General features: G+C 36.3%; 4 protein-coding genes across 4 annotated transcripts; 3 read left to right on the top strand and 1 right to left on the bottom strand.

Moving 5' to 3' along the window:
* The first annotated feature begins 222 nt into the window (after window positions 1-222).
* Window positions 223-6687, top strand: LOC108138553. Its single transcript, XM_017260823.2, has 3 exons — window positions 223-637; window positions 1942-2259; window positions 3613-6687. Exons 1-3 carry the CDS (start codon window positions 554-556, stop codon window positions 5137-5139), a joined length of 1929 nt encoding a protein of 642 aa, XP_017116312.1. The 5' UTR covers window positions 223-553; the 3' UTR covers window positions 5140-6687.
* Window positions 6688-6766: 79 nt separating this feature from the next.
* Window positions 6767-9306, top strand: LOC108138554 (malonate--CoA ligase ACSF3, mitochondrial). Its single transcript, XM_017260824.2, has 3 exons — window positions 6767-6976; window positions 7036-7225; window positions 7607-9306. The coding sequence occupies exons 1-3, from the start codon at window positions 6899-6901 to the stop codon at window positions 9154-9156; spliced, it is 1818 nt and encodes a 605-aa protein (XP_017116313.1). The 5' UTR covers window positions 6767-6898; the 3' UTR covers window positions 9157-9306.
* Window positions 9307-9599: 293 nt separating this feature from the next.
* Window positions 9600-10645, bottom strand: LOC108138555 (antigen 5 like allergen Cul n 1). The gene is made up of 3 exons (XM_017260825.2): window positions 10507-10645; window positions 9971-10392; window positions 9600-9907 (listed from the first exon to the last, which is right to left on the bottom strand). The coding sequence occupies exons 1-3, from the start codon at window positions 10621-10623 to the stop codon at window positions 9691-9693; spliced, it is 756 nt and encodes a 251-aa protein (XP_017116314.1). The 5' UTR covers window positions 10624-10645; the 3' UTR covers window positions 9600-9690.
* A 7634-nt stretch (window positions 10646-18279) lies between these two features.
* Window positions 18280-24767, top strand: LOC108138575. Its single transcript, XM_017260857.2, is given in 4 exon segments — window positions 18280-18768; window positions 21728-21949; window positions 22918-23226; window positions 23566-24767. Coding segments are annotated over 4 exon segments (1701 nt in total). The 5' UTR covers window positions 18280-18627; the 3' UTR covers window positions 24595-24767.
* The last annotated feature ends 1534 nt before the right edge of the window (window positions 24768-26301 follow it).

The following is a 26301-nucleotide window of genomic DNA, read 5'->3' as shown; positions in this document are numbered from 1 at the left end:
ATGTCCATAGCCCAAGATCAGATTTGTTCAAAGTTTGAAATTCAAAATCGTCGTTCTTCTAACAAAAATGTTAAACTATCGTTTGATGAGAGAGGAGAGATCGTTTCAATCGACTAAAATGTAGTGGTGGAAGACATCGATGATCACAGCCAAACATCGATAAGGCCGATGTTTTAACAACATCGATGACATCGATGTTGAGATCGATGTATCTCCACCTCTAGCGCATAAATAAATAAAGTCGACTTGCCTCTGATCGCGTTTTTTGATGTTAATTTTTTTGTGCTGCGGCTGCGCTTTTCGAATCTTCGTATTGCCGTGCGATGTGATTTTAAATATGAAGTGACAAAATCCGAGCGCGAAACGATCGAATAACCCTGAAAATCGGATAAAATACGGGAAAACTCCAGAAATCGCATAGCATAGCCAACTCCAACAACAATTCGGCACCGAATCGACCAAGAGGAGTGACAGAGAGAGGGTGAGGGCAAGAGAGAAGGAGACGAAGGAGAGTGGGAAGAAGGAGAGGAGAGGAGGAGGAGTGGTGCACAGAATGGATGTTGAAATACCTGTTTTGGCTGGATATCTTAATGTGCCGACCCAAACTGGATTTTCGCTAAATCGCATCTCAAAAAAGGTATGGAAAACCGTCGTATTCCCCTTTTATAGAGTTCCTCCCATACGTTTATATCCATCAAGAATTACAAAGATCTCGAAATCGCAACGATCTTTTCCAATTTTCCTCCAAGTGCGTAGTTTTTCAATAAACCAAACAGGACTTACGTGGGCCCATGTGTGTGTGAGTCTGCATACTTGTTGCATACAAATGAGGCCCACTGTGCGAGTGGGAGTGAGAGAGCGAATGCAGGAGTGAGGGAGAAAGCGAGAGAGTGGCCCACAACATACAATTATGGCCAAAACAATGATGCTTTTAATTTTAAAAATTTAAAAAGTTTATTCGAATTTCATTTTAATATTTTGAAGTCCTTAATTTCTATATTCAAATCATTCCTTCAATTGAACTTATTAAATAGAATAATAACAAATTAAAATAAAATTTGTTGACCGAATTGTTTTTAAGCCCATAGAAAACCTTTAGTATTTGAAAACTTAATTTCATTTTAATGCATTTGTAATTTAGCTTTGAAAGTTAATTTATTTGAAAATAAATTAAATTTGTTATTTAATAAGACTTAACATATACATATGTATATTTCGATATAACTTGGAATATAAAAAAAAAATGAAATAAATAATATGAAACACAACTTAATGCAACTTGATTGCTAATAGTCTGGCCGCCAATGTTTGGAGTTTCAGATGGCACACACAGCTGGGCGATTCATGCGATTTCATGGTATTTGTGTTTATGTGCGACAGGAAATTCTTGAGCCAGAAAACTGAGTAAAAGAGGGGAAAAAAGGTTGGCGCAAAGGAGGGGAAGTGGGAATTGGGAGTTGGGAAGTGGGAAGTGGGGGACCGAGGAGTACTCCAGGGCCGAGACCATTATGTAAGCCAGAATCTCTGCTATAAACTCATGCATAGGACTTAAACCGCCATATGATCTGCAAAACACCACTTATCGATAAATACATAGTTTAAAAAAAATTATCATTATTCATTCCTATATATATACATATTATATATACCCAAAGATAAAAAGTATACAAATTTGTATAGCTCAGAACTCTTTAAAAAAGGTCCCATAATCTCAAAGTGTGAATTTGAAAATAAATATTCACCCAAAACGATCTACAACTAAACAGATATCTTTTGCAAAAAGTAGTATTCAAAAATACTATAGCCTTGTTTCTCAACTATTCTCCTACGATATTAACGAATAAATTTAAAAAGAAAAACAAAATATTAAAGACAATATTACTATTTCATATACTTAAATATACCAAAACCGATATAATAATGTTCCGAAATCCTTTGCAGAAGGCATGCAGTCGCTACTGTTTGCTATTCAAGGCCAGTCGCCATGGAATCGCCCGACTGGAGATGTGCGAGAGCAAGGAGGATCGCAACCCGAAGATGTTCACGCTCGAGAACTGTGTAAAGATCACGCAGGAGCCTCCACCAGAACGTCTCATCCACATTGTCAAGCGGCACGGAACACTCACATTGAGCACAAGTAGCGAGGAGGAGCTCAAGGACTGGATCACCGCCCTGCAAACGGTGGCCTTTTGCGACACCTCGCCATCGGGCGGTATCGGGGCCATCGAGGAGGACAACGACCTCTACTGCAGCTCCTTTGTGAGTGATCACCTCTTTATGCGTTGTACAAAGTTGCTGGGGTGTGTCGATTTTATTTAAAGCATACTAAATCGATGGGGGCTTTCATTTCTGGACATTAAGTCCTAGGCTTCTTTGCCCTCCAATGAGTATTTTCGGATTCCACGATGGTTCATATTACTTTCCGTTTTATTTATTGGTTTGTAATGTTTTGAGGTATCAATCAACTTTGGTTTCTTATTTTTGTTTACGTTTGCTTTACACTATTTTTTTCCTGTTATATACAGAAATAAGTACTTTTGCAAACCCTTAAAAATCTCTTCTTTCAATTGTACAAAGGGTTCATTATTTATATCTCAATTATATAAAATATAATTATTATATACAAAATAGTTATATTTCTCTCAAATTTTACAATCGAAATCTACATGTTTTTATAAAGACCACTTTGTGCATACAATATATACTTTATAAATATCCAATTAGGATTTTTTTAGACATTGCTAACGAATTTCATTTTTATAGCACCCAAAAGTTCTCCGATAAGAAAGTTTTTCTGCTCTCAGATAACTGTATGCCGCATTGCTTGCAATTAAATTTAGTTAGTCTTAGTTTTGAGTCACTAGAATGTATATTCCCAAGATTACAAAACGATTTGCTGCAGCATTTCACTTTGGATCAAGCGGTCAGCAGCCACTTCACCGCAACGGTGATTTGAGGCTAAAGTTTGGGATGGGATACCCTCATTGATCTAATACTGATCTCAAAAACCGCAGAACTTACATGCCTATGATAGCTTTGAGTACCCGCTTGCGGATTATCGGATCACCGGATACTAAACGAAGAACTGTGCGGACCATCCAATTTTCTAAACTCAGACATAAGGAAATACAAAAGGCATAAGATCGAAGAGTACGGATTCCATGATATTCAAGGCATGGCAATTGCGTTAGGGCCACTTGTAATCCGGCCAAAGGTTTTCTGCCAGAAATTCGGACATGGTTCTTCTTTAATGTCTTAGATTTTACGATGGATTTGGATAAATTGTATGAAAAGTTATAGTTCACTGTTAAAAAATTGTAGCAAAGAAAATTGTAAATATGGTTTTCGATGGAATTTGAGAAGCCAACTTTTATGTTTATTAAAAAAAAACATAAAACCTCGAACCAGGGACTGCAAATAACAATTGTTATTTGCTAATTAGTTTGTTTACTGTAAAAACTATTAAATATGTTAATTTTTATTTAGTGGTAAAAATATAACCTGTATTTAAATGTATAAATACACAAAGAAACCCATGTGAAATATCAAATTATGGTTTTCATTAATGAAGAGAACACTCAATAATAAAGATTTTTTTGTATACGCTTGCAGGATGGATTGTTCATCATCACGCTGATTCCTTCGGAGGCCTCCATTCGCTGCTGCATCGAACCCAAGACGTATATGCTCCAGATGACGCCCACAGAGCTGCAGCTGAAATCCGAGGACATGGGTGCCACAATCGCCATGTGGCCATATCGATTCATCAGGAAGTATGGCTATCGCGATGGAAAGTTCACCTTCGAGGCGGGCAGAAAGTGCACCACCGGCGAGGGGGTTTTCACCCTGGATCACACCAATCCGCAGGAGGTATTCCGCTGCATGTCCGCCAAGATGAAGTCGATGAAGAAACTGATTAGTGGCGACAGTCTGAGCACTCTGGAGTGCGGCGAGAATCAATTTAGTGCGGCTGCCGGCATGGAACCCGGTTCGAGGAGTCCCCTGCCACCGTCTCCATCGAACAATCCCCATGGCGGCGAGTTCGAGATCAATTCGACCCAAAGTTGCATTTCCCTGAGGGGTTTCATAAGCTCCAACGATTCGCTAAATAACTTTTCGGCGGCCAGCGGTGGCAGTGGAGCAGCGCCCGTCGGAGGAGGTGTTGGTGGTGTAGGTGGTGGTGGTGGTGGTGGTGGTGTTAATCCCGTCACCGGAGGAGGAGGAGGAGGAGGAGGAATCACTTTATCCGTACCCGCAAATACCAACAGCAAGCACATTCCCAACAAACCGCCACGCAAACCGGGCGGAGTCAGCCCAACAACCCATTGTGATAAATACAGGAACATTGTGAAATATGAGCCTGTGGCCATAACGACGATATCCTCGCCATCCGCCACCTCCGATGTGAACAGTTCGGTGATACTGAAACCCCTGGAAACTCCGGGTGGCGGTGAATCGATAGCCCTGCCGGATATCACACCCGATTTACCGCCCGACTTGCCGCTGCGAAATGAGAGCGCCTCGAAGGGACCGCCACCGGAGCGGGATTACGAGTGCATCGAGAATATCACAGAGGCGTGGCGCACAAGGGGCGTCGGCGATGTGAGACACTGCGAACGTATGCCCATACTATGCGATACCTCGGAATTTGTACGCCAGCGATCCGTTACAAAGTCCTCGGGTGGTCAGAGTGCCACGCCCAAGATCATAGACATCGATATTGGCGAGGGCGGTTGCACTGGAACAGCCACATCAATGTCCGAATCCAATTACGATCGCCTGGACTTTCTATCGCCGAACAACAAGACATCGAGTGGCTACAAGACCATCGTGAATGTCACCGGCAATCGCAACCGTTGCAGTTTTTCGCCCAATGAATACGAATTGATCGCTAGTCCCGACACGGAAAGTTTTCGCAAGGCCGACGATAGTCATCTGGGATATGGGGTGCTGCGCAAGGCCAGCAGCACTACGAACAACAATAATCTAGGAATCTCCAACAGCAACATCAGCGGCAATAGCAATAGCAGTGTCAATAACTCGACGACCAACAAGGGCAACCTCGAGGCGGCTGCCATCGATCATCGCAGCTACAATGGCCTGAACTACACGATCGTCAGCAAACCGAAGCGAGTGTGAAAGGATCCGGGGATCCTTGTATCCAGGTATCGAACCGGGTGCAGTGGGGTTGGGGTGGATCAGGAAGAGAAAATCAAGGTTTTTAAATGTCCCACAACGGTTACTGTTTCCAATTTAAATCAGCATACTAGTTGCCATTTTAAGGTGATATACACGTTACACCTTTCGATAAAGAATTAACAAGGCCAGTAATTAACTAACTTTACATGATATAATAAGTTTGAGTTTCTTAAAAGTATATACACACCTTGTTTTCCGTACATTTCTCCTAATTATGATTTGATGTAAAACATTAAAACCCATTTTCTCTAGTTTTTCATGTTAAACTAAATGTAGATTTTAAACTAGAAGATTTCATATATATTTTTAGTTTAACGTTTTCCTTATGCCCTTACTATGATTGTTCAAAACGCATTCTATTAAGTTTCCATTAAGGTTAAATTTATTCAAAACTGGTAAAATTAAATTGTCTACAAATTGGAAACAGTAACAGACCTATAACTTTCTGTATATTTTTATTAATTGCATTTTGAGTTTAAGTGAAAAAAGAAGAGACTGCCGAGTGCCTTACAGATTTACAAAAAAAAAAAAAAAAAAAAAAAAAAAAGGCTTCAAATTGAAGGAAGGGAGTGCTCCGAATCTCCAAATCCCCGAATCTGCCCTTCCTTCGCCGTGCCAAAAACCATTCGAATCGTTCAATTTTTTTTGTATTTGTTTTTCGTTAATTATGTTAAATTCGTAATCTGTGATTGTATTGTTAATTGTGAAACTGTTAAATTTTAGCAAGCACACTGCACGCCACTTGATTGCACTCGAAGAAATTACCCTGCCCTGACTTAAAATCTAAAATGAAATTGTAATTGTAATATTGAAACACTAAATCGAATTCTGGACGTAACGAAATTTTACAAAATGTGTATGCAATTTGTGCTAAATATATGTGTTTTTGTATATTTAAAGAAAATAGATTTTAAATACACTGCAATTGTAATTGTTTCCGTTTAACCGTCCGTCACTCAAGGTTTTGCTGCCATAATCGGTTATAGAAATCCCTCGAATTGTTATTCCTATTCGTTTTTGTATGATGAATCATATAGCTGCCATAGGAACAAACGGTGTAATGCCATAATCCCCGAAATCTCCCACAATAGTTGGCTCTTTTTTATTCAATCTTAGACTGTAAATATAGATTACGTAAGTGTTGTTTCAATTGCACTTCTTCCTCTCATACCCCTAAAAAAATAAAACACCCATAAACCTCCACCCATGCACATTCGAGTTCTCAAGCCAGGATCGTTGTAAACGAACATTTTTGAGTATTATGCAAAGGTCACAAAAAAAAAATAAAATAAAATCAAATCAAACAAAACGAAACGAAAGCGAACACAAAAAAAGTACCAAAAGAAAAGTGACGTACATTTTACTTAAAAAAAAACATGATTTTTTTTACTTACTTTACGTTATCGATTATGACTATTGTAATTATTATTTTTTGTGTCTGCAAACTATTATTGTGTAAATAAAGACCAACAAAATCAACCAATCGAATTAAATGAGTTTGATTTTTTTTCGAAAAATCTTAGTTACATTTTTGGTTTTCCAGTATGCCAGGATTAAAACCTCACAATCGTTTTGGCTTCTCAAGCGATATCATCTGAAAATCGGAGCTAAATTCAGCTCTCCGTACAATCTACTCTAATTAAGTGTTTTAGCGACTACACAACCCAATTAAATAACGAAAAACCAAAAAAAAATAAAGATGCTCTTACTGCGACGTTGTCCTAAATTAAAACTGCGCCCTTGGGTTCGTCTTTGCTCTGCCGAATTGATCCATAAGGTAATACCTCCCGATATTTCCTTAAGTTAAGAGCTTAATTCTTTGTTCTCTGTTTCCAGGATGGATTTATCGAGAAGTTGCGCCACAGCTTCGACGAGGATGAGCGCAGCAATCTGGTGGTGCCCACTTTCAAGAAGGCCATGCTCTATCCGGATGAGATCGCCATTAAGGACATTACCGGGGAGTACACCTATTTCCAGTTGTATCTGGCCGCCAAACGTCTGGCCATTCAGATCTCGAATATATGCGGTAAGTACGGGTTCAAATTCTTTATTTAACGCCTGAATATTAAAATTGACAATCACACATAGTTGTTTAGTTAATATTAAATATTATATATACCTCACCACCAGATATCCTATCTATATCAGTCGGATAAGCATTAGCACTTTTAAAAATATATAGTCTTAAATATTATAAGTTTTAGCCCAGTTAGTCTTTTATAATTGGGTATGATAGTTTACTAGGTTTATTTATTTGAATTCTCTCACTTAAATTTAGTTATAATAATTTCTATTCAAGATAATAATTTGTAAATATGTTATGATCAATTATTAGGCTTACATCTAACTATATCCCAGAATTCATATCAATCGCTATATTAACATGGTCATTTTCACCGCTTTGCAGGCAGTAGCTCGCTGTCGAATGTGACGTACTTGTGCTCGAACAATGCCTTGTGGGTCGCCATCCAGTGGAGCTGTTGGATCTCCGGCCAGGTGGCGGTGCCATTGGAGTCCGGTCAGGCGATGGATCAACTGCGTCTCCAAGCGTCCAACTGCAAGACCAAGCTGCTAATAGCCACTCCGGAGTTCGAGAATCTTGCCCACGAGTTGTCGCAGGGCCTGAAATCGGCCACAATCGTGCTGGATCACGCATTTGTGCCGACGGCCGAGAGTGTGTCCTCCACATCGATGTATGCCAAACAGCTGGTGAGCACCCAAGGAGCCATCCTCACGGAGAGCACCATTCCGGGTGACTTTTATGCCAAGGCGCCGGCCATGCTGATCTACACGCCCAATGCGGTGAACAGTCCCAAGCCGGTGCTATTGACCCACCGCAATATCGATGCTCAGGTGCGTTGTTTGATCGCCAGTTGGCGTTTGGGGCCCACGGACAGTATGCTACCCATACTATCCATGAATCGGATGCATGCCGCCTTGGGTGCCGTACTAAATGTGGGCGGCAATGTGGTGCTGCAGCAAAAGTTTAATGGGCATAATGCGTGGAGTGCTCTGTTGGGCATTAATAGTCCGTCCAAGCAGCGGGTCACCCTCTTTTTGGCCATGCCCATTGTCTACAAGAGACTGATTGCGGAGTATGAGAAGATGTTCGCCAAGGATTCGCGAATGGTCGATTATATTGCGAATCATTGCCGGCAAAAGATCCGTTTGATGGCCACCGCTTTTGCTCTGCTACCGGACTCGGTCTTCTACAGATGGCGCGAGATTACGGGTCAGAATATATACGAATACTATGGAATGATGGAGACGGGTCTGGTCTTGGGTCATACACTGGCTGAGCCCCATCGTGATCCCACAAATACTTCAGCAGGATCAGGATCTCCGGGTCCAAGTAATGTCGGCAATGCGCTCAACGATTATCGTCCTGGTACTTTGGGTGCTCCTCTAAAAGGTGTTACAGCCCGATTGATCGGCAACAATGGTAATGAGTTGATAACCTGCAAGAACGAACTCGGCGGAACTGTGGACCATGGTCTTATACAGGTGGAGGATATCGGTGGAGATGCATCGTTGGCCCAAACCGTAATTGGTGAACTCCAGATTGCCGGTTCGCATCTGGTGTCCAGCTCCTTGGCCAGCAATAATCAGCCAATCGAACAGGAACAGAATGTCCAAGATGGTTTCTTCAAGACCGGCGACATTTGCGCCTATCGAAATGGGCATTTTTATTTCCTCAGCAAAGCCAGTGATGTCTTCACCGTCGGCGGTTACAAGGTTTACGGATCGGAGATCAAAAAGGTCTTAATCTCCCATCCAAATATCAACGATGTGGCTGTCCTGGGTATACCCAATAAGTTGTGGGGCCATCGTCTGGGTGTTATATGCATTGTTTCGCCGGATGCGGATATAGATTTGGATGCAATCAAGACGTATTGCTATCGCCACTTGCCGGCCCACAAGTGTCCCACCGTTTTCAAGACCCTGGTATCCAAATAGTAATGTAATTTAATTGGCTTAAAACTAGTCTTAAGTCCCATAACCACTCTCGCGTTTCAAGCTACAAATTCATGTGATTTTTGCGCTGTTATCCAAAATATCTTTCTTTGTAATACAAATAATAATACTTTAAAATAATTTCAATTCAAACGATCGCCTTTTATTTTTAAGCTAAATATGTACATAAAGTATTATTACTAGTACCATGTTTATGCTACCAAAACTCCCTGATTTCTGTTTATGGGATATTATTGCCAATTGTGCAATCATTAATGTATTTTTATGTAAATTCTTATCTACCAATTCATTCAAATTGTCCAAGAGAGCCTTGTATTGCCGTCTTTTTCTTAATGGAAAATACAAAAAGTATTTCATTATTTTTTTTATCATACGTCTGTCGTGTGTTTTGGTATAGTAAACAAGTTGTACAATTACAGATAATATTATTTAGAATGTTGACTAATTTAGGCCATATATTTTGTGGGGTTCATTTAATTGATAAACGTACAATTTCTTCAAAAAACAACATTTAATTTAGGCACACAGTGGTGGATACAGCGAGCTCAATCCCTTGGGACACTCACTGCCTGCTTCTGGGCATACGCTATAGACACTATGACCGATGACATTCGTATAAGCGTAATTACAGGCCATATTGTATCTGTTATATTCCTCCGCCTCGTAGTTAACTATGGCACAACCCACAGCGTAACTTTTCTCGTTAATCAAAACGGTTAAGTGACCAACCACACTGTTCAGAAATAAAGAGAAGCATTAACTGCAGGTGATATAAATCTTAACTAAAAATACTTACGCCGGACTGTTTTCGGGATATGCCTTTAGATTATCGGCTGTGACGTCCCTTTCTTCGCCTGCCCACATCTGAACAGCTATTTCGAAAAGATCCTTTGTTGTCATCGACATATCTTTACCGTTAGACTGCCAAAATCCAGCGTTAAACAGATTCTGCCCGGATAGTCGAAACTTTGCAGTATTGTGGCATTCATCGTGCTTCATAATGCAGCCTTTGGCATTGAGTACAGCCAACTTAGCCAAGTCTTCGTCCCATTCTACTGAGGCCATTCTGCAGGCCTTATTCGGAAACTTTGCCTTGCCACTGGCCCATTTTTGTCTTACCAAATTATGAGCTTTGATCACTGTATTAATGTCATCCTGATTGATTTGAACTACGCTGGCATTTTTGGAACAGGCGTCGCCAAAGGATTCGTTTAAAGGCTACATATGGGATAACAAAAGTATTAGATTTAAATTATATAATAATTTTAATAATTTTTTATAAAATAATCAAATTAAGTTTCTGTACTGTTGATTTATAAATAAATCACTCACACACGCAATATGGGTGGTCCCGAAAAAACAAAGGTTCTTCTCACAGTAATCCTCACCCAGACACTGGATCACAAGATATAAGACTAGGACTGAAACCTTATAGATGCAGCCTAACATTTTGCAATTTTTTTAGAAATTTTAAAATGGCAAACTGCTTTTATAAGCAGCGAATGGTTATCTCTGAAAAATTTGCACGACAAAAGGCGACAGTCGCCTGCTGCAATTAATAAGTTATCACCCATTTACATTTAAGGAAAACTAATTGTCTAGAGTGACAACAACGTGGAAAAGTAGTAAAAGATAAACAGAAATAATTATTTATTAGAGCATTTTTAAACCTATTTAAAATGTTGAGGTTATCATTTATATAATTTATTAAAAATGGCTTAAGTGCACAATCCGTAACAAGCAAATTTTAAGTAAAATATTTTGTTTAAATTTGTTTAAAATTAAATATAGGGGTGATTAAAAATTGTAAAATTTATAAAAACAAAATATTAGAAATACATAGTTACAAAAATTAGGAAAATATAATTTTAAATATTTTAAGCATAAATTTAATCGATTACCCAGTCGAATACTATCGATAGCTGGCAATACTGCTAGATAACTTCTTCACAACATTTTATGGCGGGCACTTTAAAACTAAACAAGAATTAACTAACCTACTTTTGTTTGACTAATTAATCGTTACATAAACGGTTAGCTATAACAGAATATTAATACAATGTTTATCAAAAAAACTCCTCGACACTCTATCACTGCTTATAATTTTTGTGTTAAGTTTGCGATAAGTTTGTTGATGTTGATGGCTTGTTGTTGTTTACTAGTTTTTTTTTTACAATTTTGTTTACGCACAACTTTTTGTGCTAACGTGCCGGTGGCAACGTCCACTTTACAAAATTACCCTTTTTTCATTCTTCTTCTTTTTAAAAGTCAGATAAAGCAAAAAAAAATCTATTTGGCAGCTAAAAATAGCAGGCGGCCGCAAAACAAAAACCAATTTACAATTATGCTGAATGGGAGTTGTTATTGCTTTTGCTGCGCCGAAAAAAATTGTGTTTCAATTATAAAAATAAATTAAAATTAACGAACTTTTCTATAAAGGGCAAAAGAAAAATTACTGATTTCCAAAATGATCTAAAAATACAAAAGACATTTCCTTTGATTTTCTTTCTTTAGATATTTTAGTTTTTTCATTTTTATAAACTTTGTTTCGATATTTGCACAAGAAACCCGGGCTTGACTTAAAATGCAAAATTGTATTTATTTTTAAATTGTAAATATTTATGAGAAAATATCTGAAAAACAATTTACATAAAAATATAAGTCGACATAATGAAAATTCTTATATTTAAAGAATCAATATCAACTTCACATTAAATAGGTGAGAAAATTAGACCTTATAAGATATTGAATATTTTTGCATATATTTATTTGATATTGAAACCCATTAAATCTTATTTTTTACTGTGTGATGGATCTCCACTTGGCACTTAAGGAGCTTTCAATCGGCCCGACATCAGGGTTATATGTTATATGCCGGTGTGGATTACACCAAAAAAACTCACATGCCTCTTGTGTTTGTTTAGATTTTTCACATGTTTTTGTTTTGGTTTCTTCTTTTTTTTGTTTTCTGGGCCACGTTGTTGTTTTTTGTTTTCTTTCCCTTTTTCAGAATGCTGTTTGTGGTCGAAGGTCAATTGCACAAGCCCTTAAAGTTTGTTTATTGGCCATAAATAAAAGATTAATTTAATTAATTTATCATTACCGCCGAAGGCAAATACGAGCGGCATAAATCTTTCAATTTTATAATTCACAAAACCAAATTATTGACCTATTTTAATTGATTTAAGAAAGAAATTGTCAATTTTAGGAATATCTTTAAGATAAACTATCTTTCTTTTATAAATTTATTCATTGCACCTTATCAAAGATAGTTTTTTAATTAAATTTGCGACGCTTAAATAAAAATTTATTGAAGATTAACTTATAAAATTATCTTATTAATGATTTTATTCAACGTTACACCATTTTGAGTTATAGAACAATACATTAAAATTCAATAATTTTTACAAATTCAATTTGCAACACTTGTTACAATAAACTCATTAATAAGTTAAAAAAAAAATACAATTACAAGCTTATGTACCTACTTATAAAACAATTGTTTACCAAAGGTATAAATATTTATTTATTCTATATCGTTCAAAGCAAAACCCTTTACCGTAAGTGGCTCTCAAACTGTAACCAGATTTCAATGGTCTTGTTTACCCGCCGAATTTTTGACGCCCTTTATTTACCAAACATTTTCGAAAAGCAATTCCCAGTTTCCAAATCTATTTGGTGTTTGCCTTTTTCATTTTCATTTCGTATTTGCGTTTTGGCCTAATCTTTACTCTAAAGTTGGGCTGGCTTTTATCTCTCGCTTTTGGGTTTTGTAACCCACGATGGTCAGAAAGTCATGTGTTGTTATTTTATTTTTCGGTGTTGCTATTGTTTTTGGGGATTTTATCAGCCATTATAAGCAGGTCACTGATAAGGCGACCGTCAGCTGTAATTTAATTTAGTACACGGAAAAAAAAATTGTTTTTTTATATAAATAAAGGAAAATAACAAAATTCTAAAACATATTTACAAGATATTAACTTTTTATTATTAACACATTATTGGTTTTAGATTATTTACTATTATTACTAATTAAGTTCATATTTATGTGCCCACACCATATTTATTAAAAAGTGTGTAATAAAAAAAGTATTATGATTTAAATCTAAGATAAATTATATCAAATTCATATTTGAACTTACAACAACGATAAATTGAAAAAATAAGACTATTAAGTAAACCAATCCTTTATGGTATAGTTTGTATTGGTTTTAAAAGGATAATATTTTTTTCAGTGCATCCGATTTTTCAAGAGTCTTCAAGAGTTTCATAGTTTTTCCACTTAAAATTTACATTTAAAATTTGGTAAATTGAAAAGCCAGAAGAAAACCTACGACAACATTGTGAAAAAGGATGCGTTGCAAGTGGCACGTAGTCGCTGTTTTTTTCTGGTTTTTTTTTTTGTTTTTCTGGTGGTGCAGGCAACTGAAAAACTCACACGCACACACACCAATGCACGCGACGCTATTAAATTTTATGTCATTTTATGTAAAGACGCAGCACGACTTCTCTGCCGACGTCGCTGCCGAAGTCGCTGCCTCTGTCGCCGGTGTGTCGACGTGCCAAAATCCGCATACTGAAAAAAAAAACTAGTCAACTCAAAACAAAAAAACAACCCTTCCTTTTCTTTGTGGGATTCGGCACTATAAAGTACCAAACTTGAACCTGAAAGTGCCAGCTATACTCTTTCTGTTAAAAGACCCAAAAAAATCTCAAAAATAATATGAAAGAAAAATTGTAGTTTATAGTTAATTTATATATTAAATTCAAATTAAAAATTGCATAAAAACTTGTTTTTCACCAAACACACTTTTTATTAATTGCCAAACAAACAATTTGATTTTAAGTTCCTTTTAGGCTAGTGGCTGAAACTATTATACTATTATACAATTCATACAAATCACAAATGATTTTGATTTTTAAAGTATTTTTCTATGTTTATAGTTTATCCCTCCAAATATATAAAATGAGCAAAAATTATAAATAATTAATTAAAAAAGAGAATGTGCCGTAGAAATAGCTAGAAATCCTAAATTAAGAAAAGATACATGTACATTGAATCATGTTTAGATAGTAAACATTTCAAGGGGTTAAAACAGCATGCAACATCAATAAAAATAAAGTTGCTCACATGTTGCTGCTCTCATTTTTTCTTTTTTATTTTTCCTTTCTTCTTTATTTTTGTTTTATAACTTTTTTTTTGAGCCGGCGTTGGGGCGCAACACGTACGCCAAAAACTGAAAAGCAGGGAAAACAACAACAGCAGAATCTCTCGCACACACGCACATCGATTTAAATGGCGTTGCGGAAATCTGAAATGGCATTAAAACTGTGGAAGTGCGGACCTTGAAAAGCGCGACAAGAAATACTAGAAACGTAGAAGCTGAACTCATGAAAAAAAAAAAAATCTGAAAAAAAATCGAAAAGCATGGAGCACAAGGCTTCCCTTTTCGAGACGAGACGATCTTGTCCAATATTCTCGAGCACTTCGCATCGCACACGTGTGTGTGTCAACAATGAGCCCCCCATTCCGATTAGATCCCCGGCACACGCCCAAAAAACATGTATAAAACAACAGCAGAAACTTGGGAGCGGACTTACAATTATAATACGGTGGGCCCTGCCTAAGTAGAAAGCCAAGCAGTAGTTATTAAGTACAAAAATATATTATTTTTAAGCAACGCATTGATTTATAAGTAAATGTTATGGAAAGCTATATTAATGGAGCTTATTGAATAATCTAAATGTTAAAATGATTTATGTAAAAACGAGTTTTAAAACATAACTATGACACTAACTTCCAGAACATATAATGCATTTTTAGGCAACCATTTAAGAAAGTAAAACAAATAAAATAATAATCCTCATAATAATAAATAAGTAATCAACTAATCAATTAACTATAATACAATAATATTTCTACATAAATATTTTAGGAATGGTAAAACTGTTTTCAGATCGTAGTTTCTACAAATATCAATTGTGCCCCTGTAATATTTTTAAAAATTTAATTAATGTTATATTTTCCAATTACTGTTAAAGAAAGGATAAAACTATTTAGTATTTTTTCTTAATGTCGACTGTGCTTTTGCACCTTTTATTCACGCGTGCATGCTTATTACGCATTTTAATTTTAGGCAATTAGAAATTTTTGGGGCTACTTATTTGGTTGCTGTCATGTGGATCGTGGGTGTAATGTTAATAACACGCTGTGACGTCATTGGACAGGTCGTGTGGCTCCAATTTGTTGTTTATTTTTCTCTAATTTTCACCCTCTCTGTTTGCATTTGCAGGTGCAGCAGCAAACAGATTATAATTTATGTATTTGTAGCGGGTGCATGCTAAACTGCACACACTCAATTACATGCATACATATACATATACTATATGGTTTAGCATTCGACTGAGACCCTGTTTTGGTGGTCATATGCTTGCAGTTGTTTTGTGTTGCTTTTGTTGTCCCTGGACCTGGCGTTACGTGACGGTCGGAAAGTCAGCAGTCAGCCGATGCGCCGGTTGTTCTCGCACACGTCCACCCCAAAAAGAAGTGACGTTTATGCGGGCCTAGGGCATATCATGATCAGTAGATACATATGTATATTATTATTAAGATATCATCTTCAACAGTTGTAATGGTTCGGCAATTGTGATTCATGCAAAACTTGTTAAATCTAATAGTTTATAAAAGTCCCGAATATAAAATATTCTTAAGTAACATGTTCCCCATAGCTATTATTTATCACCAAATAATTAGATAATAATATCCTCATAAATCCTTTTAACTAATAGTACAAGAAGGAGTAATGTTTATTTTCGGCTTAAGGAATATCTATATATGTATATAATGAAATTATGATGATTCGACAAGTGTGACTTCTAGAATACCTTATAATAACGTACCAGTAGGTTTCTAATAAATTTGAGCAGTCTTGCTTATAAAGCTTTTTCAAAGAACAACATTTTCTTACTTCGAAGGCAGGTAAATATGTATGTACTTAATACATAAATCCACATTTACATACATGACAACTAGGTTTCTTCTTAGGGGTTACTTTTCAAAGGCCAACAATTATAATGGTAGTAGCACCCGAGTTATCTAGATCAGTTATTTCATAATCTGATTAACCTGATTTGGTTGAAGAAATTACGATTTAAGCTCCGCATAAACCGCTTTAGAAACTTCCCGGCCAGCTCACATGTTTCGTTTTTCTGCCTGTATTTTCAAGTTTTTGCCTCCGCAGAGTGCAGTGCACTCGCTGCCGCATTCAAAACGGTGAAGTGGGGGGGGCCTTCGATTTTTATTTTGTACATCAAATGTTGCGCTTCTTGGCGGGACCAGTGCTCTTCAAACTGTTGGTGGAGGGGGCGGGGGAGGCCCACAGTTTTATGGAAAGCATTGATCTGGATGGCCAGTGAAATACGATTACAACTACCAATATGATTGGGCATTAGTGAGTTGCAATCTTGATAGTTCTCTTTAATTTTTACCGGCCACTGATATCCATTTAAATCATTCCTGCTCATTATTTTTTTTTTTCGTTCTTGTTTTGTTTTTGTTTTCGATGCAATGTTTTTGGGTCCAAGTCCACAAGCGCTCTATTTGATTAAGACTATTATACAATCTCACACGTACACCTATGTAACAAGTGTGTGTGGGTGTCTACAGTTGAGTTAACAAGAATAGGGCTTCTAAAGCTTTTTTTTGAAATGAATTTTTATTTTGAAAACTTCTTGGATATAAATAATAAAAAAAACAAAATTTATATGTTCTAAAGTACTTTAAGACAAAGCATTAAAGATTTTTTTTTCAATTTTTTATTAGAGTAACAATCTACCCTAATTTTGGATTTATTAAAGTTAATTTCTGCCTTACTTACCTCAGATATTGTAAAAATTAATTATAAAATAACAGAGCTAAAATGATATACAGACTTATTTTTATGTTGGGAAATACAACTTGTAATCGAACTATATTTTCACCTCAATTGTGGGTGTAAACATGCGTTTTCTGTGGGGCTATGAAGTAGAACAGAAACAGACAAACCGAGAACCAAAAGTCGCTCACTATTTGTGCGTGTGTACCATATGTATGTATGTGTGTGCGTAGGGAGGTGAGGGGTCCCTTTTTGGAGTGTGCAGGGGGGTGAAGGGTGACATGGGGCATATTGTATTGGACCGACAGTTTGTCACACGCAGCGACCTAAATACGCACATTTAATGATAGTTTGTTTTTTTTTAATTTTTGTTTCTGCTTCATTCGTTTACATTATCAATGGATATTTGGTGTGCCTATGGATGTGCATGGGAATCCGTGTTTATGTAATGCATTTTCCATATGAAAATGAATAGAAATTCTCCATTTAAGCTAGGTTTGACAGTCACTGGAATTTGAGTTTGTTTGTTTTTGCTTCTGCCTGTGCTCCTTCTTTCTCTTCTTTTTCCTCTTCTCTTTTTCAACCGGCTTACATGGTCTGCTTGTGTGTGTATGTGTACTTACATACAGCGAAGGTCACAATAATAGTAATGACTTCATTTTCGAAGTTTGGTTTTTAGCAGTGTTCTGAAATCAAAAAATGGGAATTATTTACCTTTATTGTTTAAAAAGTGATTTTGTGATGTTTACTTAAAATAACTCCCTTAAAATAACTGATATATTTGTTACAAAATTAATCGAGCTATAAAGCTACATGGCTAGTAAATTTTTAACTATTACGATTCTGTCAAATTGTTTCAAAATATATATGTATGTATATTGTTTATTATATTAATAATATAAACTTGCTACTATTATTTTGTCGGTCATCGTAGGTGTATTGTCTGCTTCTGGCAACAATTTCCAAGTAGCAGTTTGTGCTGTGTCCCCGCACCCTTCTTATGCTACCCTCCCTCACACACACACAACCGCACACCCGCTCACACACACCATGAAATACCGCTCTGCTTTTACAGGTTACACAGTTTGTGCTGTGTCCCCGCACCCTTCTTATGCTACCCTCCCTCACACACACACAACCGCACACCCGCTCACACACACCATGAAATACCGCTCTGCTTTTACAGGCGTCGACGTCGACTTCTTTTCTTTGCGCAGCGATGGTATTCAAAACGAATTCGAACGCTTAAGCGAACGGTTGTGTTTCCTCTCAAGCAAACAAAATTATTCCAAAAACAAAAAAAAACTGAAAACCCAGAGAAATCGAAACGAAGTTTATGAACAAAATAGTGAAATAAAATAAAGCGGTACAAATTAAAGGAAAACATTTTTTTGTGGTGCATCCCAAAAACCGGTTGTTAAATGCGCGTTGCAATAAAAACAACAAGAGACAAACAACTATAACAATAAAAGAAGCAACGTTGCACATTTTCTGGAGTGCAGCTCAAACTGTGAAAATAAGAAGCGAAAATTGAAGAAAAATTAAAGACAATAGAACGAATATCTGAGCGAAAAACAAGATGGCATTCTCGATTGTGAGCCGCGGTATTTTGCGCACTTCGAGAGAAATTCTGGAACGCAACATGGCCGCAACTGTCGGCGCTTTTCAACAAACCGCCTCCCCGCCCCCGAACACGCCCATTTCGCACAGCGACTGTCATGTAAGTGCATCTTTTTTTTTTTTTATTGTGTATGCGAGTTTTAAGTGACGCTAATTCAATTACCAGAAGAGCTCCAAAAAAAACGGGGTTTCAAAACAACTGATTTCAAAAAAAGAATCTCAAAGGTAGGGTCTTAAAACAGAGACTTTAAATTAGATTCCCAAAAAATGTTTTAAATCAAAAAAAAATTCTTTGAAATTATTATGTTTTGAAAAAAAAAACAGGGCCTGAGTTTTTTAAAATGCCAAAAAAGTAATTTAAACTAAATGTTTAAAACATGAACACATTCCTCTAGAGCAGTTTCCCCAAGAAGTAAACTAAAAACAAAACGGAGAAAAGAGTCGCAATTTGGAAAACAGTCAAAGGGGAGTAGAAAAGTAGACGGAGAGAAGAAGGGGAAACGGAAAATAAAAATTGGGAGAGGGATGTTTACGAAACGAGACCAGTGCCAAATAAACTGTAACAGTTGCTCACAAACTGTAAGAACTCCAAAGTAAAACTAACATTTTTAATTGGATATATCTTGACGTATTGTCATTGAATCTAAACCGCTATTTTACCGAATGAAGGATGATAAATCTCTCCTTTTACAATCTCTTAGAACATACAAACATATATTCTCATAATTGATAAGTCGATTTTGCCGACACACTTAAATTGCTGTGTTTTTAGCTTATGGCCTCAATAATTTAGCATTTTGATATGTTTTGATGATTGAGGAAAAATGGCAAATGGTTTTACGATCAATCATTAAAGGGCGCAGCTTTTTAATCAATCAATAATAAACTAAGAAAGAGGCGCCGAAAGACGCATTTTCTCCAATGAAACAAATAAAACAACACACCGTAATGCAAACAAAAGGAAATTACACAGAAAAAAATATGCAAGAAATATAACATTTAAATTAAATCAAGTCGAAAGGTATTTATTTTTTTGATGGCTTAAGATAACATAATTATATTAAAAAACTTTGTATTTATTTTTTTGCGTTTACCAGTCGTGTTATTTTGACTACTTTTTTGACTACTTTTTTGCCTTGTTTATTCATTTTTTCTCATTTCTAATATTTTGTTAACTAATGACAATGCTACCAATGTTTGTAAACTACATATATTTGCATTAGTTTATAGGTTTCGAAACCAATATTGTTATATTATGTTGATGTTGTTTACTTAATATAAATTGTAACCAGCTATGCCAACATCATATTTGTTAGTATTCAGGTGAAAGTTGGGTTTCCTCACCAACAACAACCCCCTCATTTTGAAAGTCGGAAAACTGCGCAAATTCTGTGGCAGGAAAATCATGCGCAAAAGAATTGGAAATATAAACAAAGAAGGGACTTCCTCTCCTTTTTCTCACTCTCCCCCGAAAAGGAAGTTTGAGAGTCACAGGAAATGATTTCAGTGTTGGATTCCGCTTGGTTTTTATTCGCGATTTTTTCTTTTGCTGCTTATTAACATTGACCTGTTGCTCGATTTTGATTTTATTTTGCTGCTTCTCTGCATCTTCTCCATAAATCATTGGCATTGTTTTTTTGTTTTATTCTCTTATGGTCGAAACGTGTTTTCTTTTTTGTTGTTTTCGAGACGCGCAGACATTTAATTGAAAGGAGGCCCGTTTTTCGCATTCATTAATTCGTATTTTGGAGAAACTTGTTTACGAAAAAAAAAACAATTCAAAGTTCGTTTAACCAAGCGAAGCAACTGGAACCGAAAAAGGTTCCAAAACAGACCAACAATAAGTGTGCGGGTCTTTATGATAATGGTGTATGTGGTATGATATCATCGTCGTCGGTGGCTGCCAACATCTGTATTTGGATTCTTTCTTATCGAGCCATTGAAATTCAAACCGTTTACAAGAGTTTTCGGTTTCTTGTAATTAAAAAAGAGCAAACTCTTTATCTTTTTCTAATGGCATTGACAGAAGCTGTCGAACAGATGATGGAAAAAACCATTTCTCCGAACTGGTTTTCGGCATCTATATTTATCTTTTTTAATTTTCAATGTTTTCAATGTTTAAATGTATTTAACATTAACAGAAAGATATGTTATAGTATTTATTAAGACATATTTTCTTCTGTTTCAAATTAGAAAATGTATTGGTTTAGTATCTTAAAATGTATTGGTTATTTATATTAAAATCATTTCAAAATGTTAAATTATTTTGATTTTGCTCTTTCCTTTAGTTTCTTATAACTCAACAATTTGTAACAATGATTTCGAAACTGGTTTCTTATTTACTGTATTTATTTTGTTATATGATTCCCACGTGGTTTTTTCACTACTGAGTGACTCTCAAACTGTAAAATGAGTTCAAAGCATAAATGTGACAGTCATTCTCGCCACATTTTTGTGGCATACAAAACTTTGAAAAACTCGTAAAAACGGATAACAAATAGGGTTTAAAATTGTTTCGTGAGTAAACAGAACTGACCTTAACAATTGGAAAATAACAACCAAAACAAAAATAAAAGAGAAAAACAGCAGTGCGCTGAGTTGTAATAAAAAACATAATGATATAGGCCGAAGGTCTTTCAGCCACCATATCAACAACAACGAGAGCATTCAGCATGGTGCTTTAACTAAAATTGGCTAATAGTCTACTTGTAGAGTAACATTTTATATTAATACTATTTTATATTATAGAAGTATACAACAAAGAAATTTTTGAAAAGTATATTTTAAAATATATATAACATAGTTTTATAAATAATTTATTTTGAAAATTTAAGATGTTAAAAATTAATATTACTTTTCATGGAGAATTTATTAGAAAGAGGCTTACGAACATTTAATTTAAATTTTAATAAATGTGCAAATAACTAAAAGGACTTTAAATTGTGCCTTAACTAAAATAAATAAGAATTGTATACTTAACATAAATTTTAATTTCACTTAATTAAGTCCCTTTTTTTAATTTTATATATTTATTTGTCTTTACTATCTACCAATTTCAGCGCCTTTTCCTGGCAACTGGTGGCAATGTCTGTGTACATGGAGCACACTCACTGCTGTGGCATCAGATGCCAACTGCCGTGGTCCAGGCCGTCCGTCAATATTCAAAGAAATCCGCCGGAGCGGCCAAATTGCGACGTGAGGTGGAAAGTGATAGCGACTCCGATTCGGACGATGAGTTCGAGCGTCGTCGCCAGAAAACGGATTCCAAGCGCAGCGAACGGGTGAGTGAACTGCTTGAAAAACGCATAAATATATAGTATTTCTCGAATATACATATAACCCATAAAAGAGGCCGAAAAAAAACAGACACACCTCCACGTGTCTGAGATATTTCAATTGTGTTCGCTTAGCAAGCCAAGAAACGTGTTTCGAAATTTGGCTATCGCTCTCAATGTCGTTTTTTGAACCTGCTCTGTGGTATTAACAAAAATATCTAACATTGTAACCTGGTTAACAGAGGGAACCGATTTTAAAGTTGGGCCTATTTTAAGATCAAAGCTTGCGGACGCACTTATAAATACCAAGTAACAACTTTAATTTACAAAAATTTGACTTTATTTAAATACAAGCTGAAAGCAGTTCATTAAGGACAGTGGAGCTCATTCAAACAAAATTGCACTCTAAAAGTCCTTAAAGCAGTTCAGTAAAAGTTGTGGGGAGGTTTGTAAGTTTCGAGTGTAAGCAGTGTTCCTTAAATGAGCTTTTTCGTGAAATAAAAATATCACTGTGTCCTGTGATATTTCCTTAAAAGCAGTTTAAGGGGAACAAGCAGCTTAGCCAGGTTTCCATACGCTTTAAAGCTTTAGTTTTTCGTCTTTAAAGCAGTTCAGTAAAAGTTGTGGGGACGTTTGTAGCTTTTGAGTGTAAGCAGTGTTCCTCAAATGAGCTTTTTCGTGAAATAAAACAAAGCACACAAGCAGTATAACTGTGTCCTGTGATATTTCCTTAAAAGCAGTTTAAGGGGAACAAGCAGCTTAGCCAGGTTTCCATAAGCTTTAAAGCTTTAGTTTTTCGTGCTTTCCAAGCAGTATTCAAAGAGCAACAAAGCTCAGGAGCAATATGAAAAGGCAGTTTAAAGTTTTAATAAAAAGCTTTCTAGGAGTTGTGTTTTTTTATTTTAATTAATCATAATTTTCATTCAATAAAAGGCGGAAAATTAATTAAATATAATTTATATTTCATTCTTTAGGGCGACTCTGCCTTCTGGCGCCGCAAGATGCGTACCCTCCACCGCATTTTGGACGTGAATCACGACGGCGTCGTATCCTTTGATGACTTTAGTTTGCTGGCCAAACGCTTCAACGATCTGGGCCATTTGACCCCAGAGGTCGCCGCCGAATTCAACGATGTGATCAAACATACGTGGGAGGAGCTGTTCGGGGAGATTACCCCCTACAATCTAGTGACTGCCGAGCAGTTTCTCACCGATCTGCACCATCGTCTCAACGACAAGAAGATGGCCAAACGGATTGGTCGCTTCCTGCCCTTTTTGTTTAAGGTTGGTATACTAACATACATTAAGGAAAAAAATAATAAATTACTGATTTAAAGAAAAAAAAATTTATCGATGAATATTTAAAAAATATAGTTATCTATACCACAAATCTTTTAAATTTAAACGCAATTTGTTCAGAACTAGTTTTTTAAATTTCATGGATAAATAATTGTGTTTTACATCCTAAATTTTACTTTTACAAATAATAATGCTTTGGGTAAGCCACATACGAAATTAGTCTAGACACGAATTCTTCAGCATTGTTTATTCAAATCTCATTCATAAAATTTGATTTTTCGAGCTATAAAAGCTAATTTTCTTTAATTTATCGCTTGTTTTCAGGCTGTGGACTTCGATCACACTGGCCATTTGGATCTCGAACAATACAAGCTCTTCTTCCGCTGTCTGGGACTGACCGAAGACGACGCTGCAGTTTCATTCGCTGTGATAGACAAGAATGGCGACGGCCAATTGTCGCTCAAGGAGTTTGTGCATTTGGGCCGCCAGTTCTTCTTAACCGAGGACGACTCGAAGATATCGAAAATGTTTTGGGGACCGCTGGTGGCCGATCATTGACGGGGTGCAGTCACTGCTGTAGATCATAATTCAATCACAATAATACCAGAAAATCCGTTCAACAATCTAGACTATCCAAATCAACGATTGCAAAACCATGAAAACGTCCGATGCCACAACATCGGCAACAATAACACCAAACAGCCAATGCTACATACATTAAAAACGACAACGAAGGTGGTCAAAAATAAACATCATGATGATAATGATGATGCAGAAATGAAGATAAATATAACCCAAATGGCCCATTCGTTGCCAACTCGCGTGCAGGCGGCAGGCGGCAGTTGGCTAAATCTACAGCATGTGGCGCCGCATAAATCGGGACCAATGATAAACATGATGACCAACACCAGCACCACGATCGTTATAAGGAACATGAGCATTTACGACTATTTACGGCAAAATTTGTGCAGGTCAAAGCGTCAGCGCTCGACCTTTGAACCCCATCCATCACCCCAATGTCCGGCCTCCAAATTGCGCAAGCATAACTTTAGCAATTACCAAAGGGAACGGGAACGGGAACGTGAACGTGAGCGTGAAAGGGAAAACAATCATAAAGATCACCGATCCGGGGGCAGACCATCGATGGATGACTACGATATAAGATTCTTTTTCTACCTTAACTCGCTAATTTTATTCACCATGTCGTGCAGTCGTCAGTCGGCCGCCGAGGGCGATGACCTCAAGCATTTTATTTGCGACCGGATCCGGAAGTTCGATCGTCTACGGCGAAAGGCCCGAAAGCGCCGGAAGCGAAGGCCCAAGCAGCTGACCGATAATCAAATGCACCTCTAAAAACTCTTTGAAAGTGGAGCTATTACATACTACACCATGCGCAACCCTATTTACCATATTCATAATCGATTATTTTTTTGCCTAGTTAAGAGTTACGTTTAACTGATATATTACACAATACAGCAAGCATGATATAATGGAATAAAACTGATTTTAAAATGTACGATTAATAATACGAAAACGAGTTTTTAAATCATTTGGGGAGTAAAATATTTTGGACATTTGTACTTAAGTACTTCGTAAATAGGTATGAACAAATGTTTATTGTTTCGAATATTTTACAAATGCTATTTGTTGACCTTAACGTTTAATATTTATTTACTAGTTACAAAATGACATGATTAAATAAATCATTAAAGTACTTGTGCACTGCAAATGCAATCGAAGGAAACCCTTGTACACATTTTGCGCAGATTGCATGCAAATGCAAAAAGGCAAGCAGACGGTACTTCCTTACATTTTTTTTAGAGTTTTATTTATTTTTTTTTCATTTTTCCCTCACTTGGCATCTGCGGCCACATATCATTATGTAAGCGCCAGCGAAAAGGATTTGCGATATCAACTGAAAAGTGTTTAGCTGGATGTTGCGACTTTAGAAAAAAACGATTTTAAGGAGAAGGATTAAGCAGAGTTTCTAATGCTCTAAAACATCAATATAATTTTAAAGCGCGTTTAATTTATTTTAAGACTTAACAAAAAAAATTTAAAATACATGTTATTGATAAAATTAAATGGAATACTCAATATTGAGATTGAAGGTAAAACTCAATATAAATCTAGGTTTTAATCCTAACTCTAAAAGTAAATATAGCATATAAGATATATGATTGTATGGAAAATAAAAGTCTAGAAATATTGCAATATAACGACATGATAAGGTTACATAGCTATTGTTAAAAAAACTAACACAACCAAAAAAAAATAGAATTTTTTTTTATTTCCAAGATAACAAAAAACTATTATATTTTAATATATTTTTTTAACCAAAACTAGAGAACCCGCTTGATTAAGATAGTAAGATTTGTTTCACAGGGTCGCCGAATTCCCAAAACTCCATTGATAGGGCATGAAAAAGAATTCCGTTGTGGAAAAGGGCAAGAAAAACTTGTCGCGCGTAAATCTCTGTGATGGCAACCTCCCACGGCCGTCTAGGCTGGCTGACCAGAGCTCATTATGCGCATTTGTTGCTGGGCGGTATAAAAAAAAAATGGGGGCTTTTGGGGGTTTCAAGGATATGCTACGCCCATTTCTTTCCTCTACTTCTAGTCCTTCTCACACATTTTTTTGCAGCCCCGCAGCCTCATTTTCCCGCTCCCATGCTCGTTTTTTATTCATTTGTAGCTAATAATTTTAATGCTATTCAAAATTATGTTGCAAAAAAAAATGCGGAGACAGAGAAAAATGGGGGAGAGGGTTGAGTGGGTGATGGAAGCCATGTGAAAGCATTTTTCGGGACCCCTCACACACACGAGCTCGGCGCTTATAAATTGCATTTGTATCTAAAAGGACATTAATTTTGGTTGCACAATAAGAAAACGTGCTAACCTTTAATTTTAATCAATGCAGCAATGTAGCTTGAAATATTTTAATTTTAAATTATGACTAGCAAATTTTAAAGCTAATTTTAATGGAAAAGGAGGAAATTCTATATTTACAGCAAATAAAATATAACGATATAAAAAAAGAACGAATCTGCTTACTGGTGGC

The sequence above is a fragment of the Drosophila elegans genome, unplaced genomic scaffold (genome assembly GCF_018152505.1).
Source record: "Drosophila elegans isolate 14027-0461.03 unplaced genomic scaffold, ASM1815250v1 contig_149, whole genome shotgun sequence".
In the NCBI taxonomy this organism is placed as follows: domain Eukaryota; kingdom Metazoa; phylum Arthropoda; class Insecta; order Diptera; family Drosophilidae; genus Drosophila; species Drosophila elegans.
Note: the sequence above shows the minus strand (reverse complement) of the source record. Positions and strands in the feature narration are given on the sequence as shown.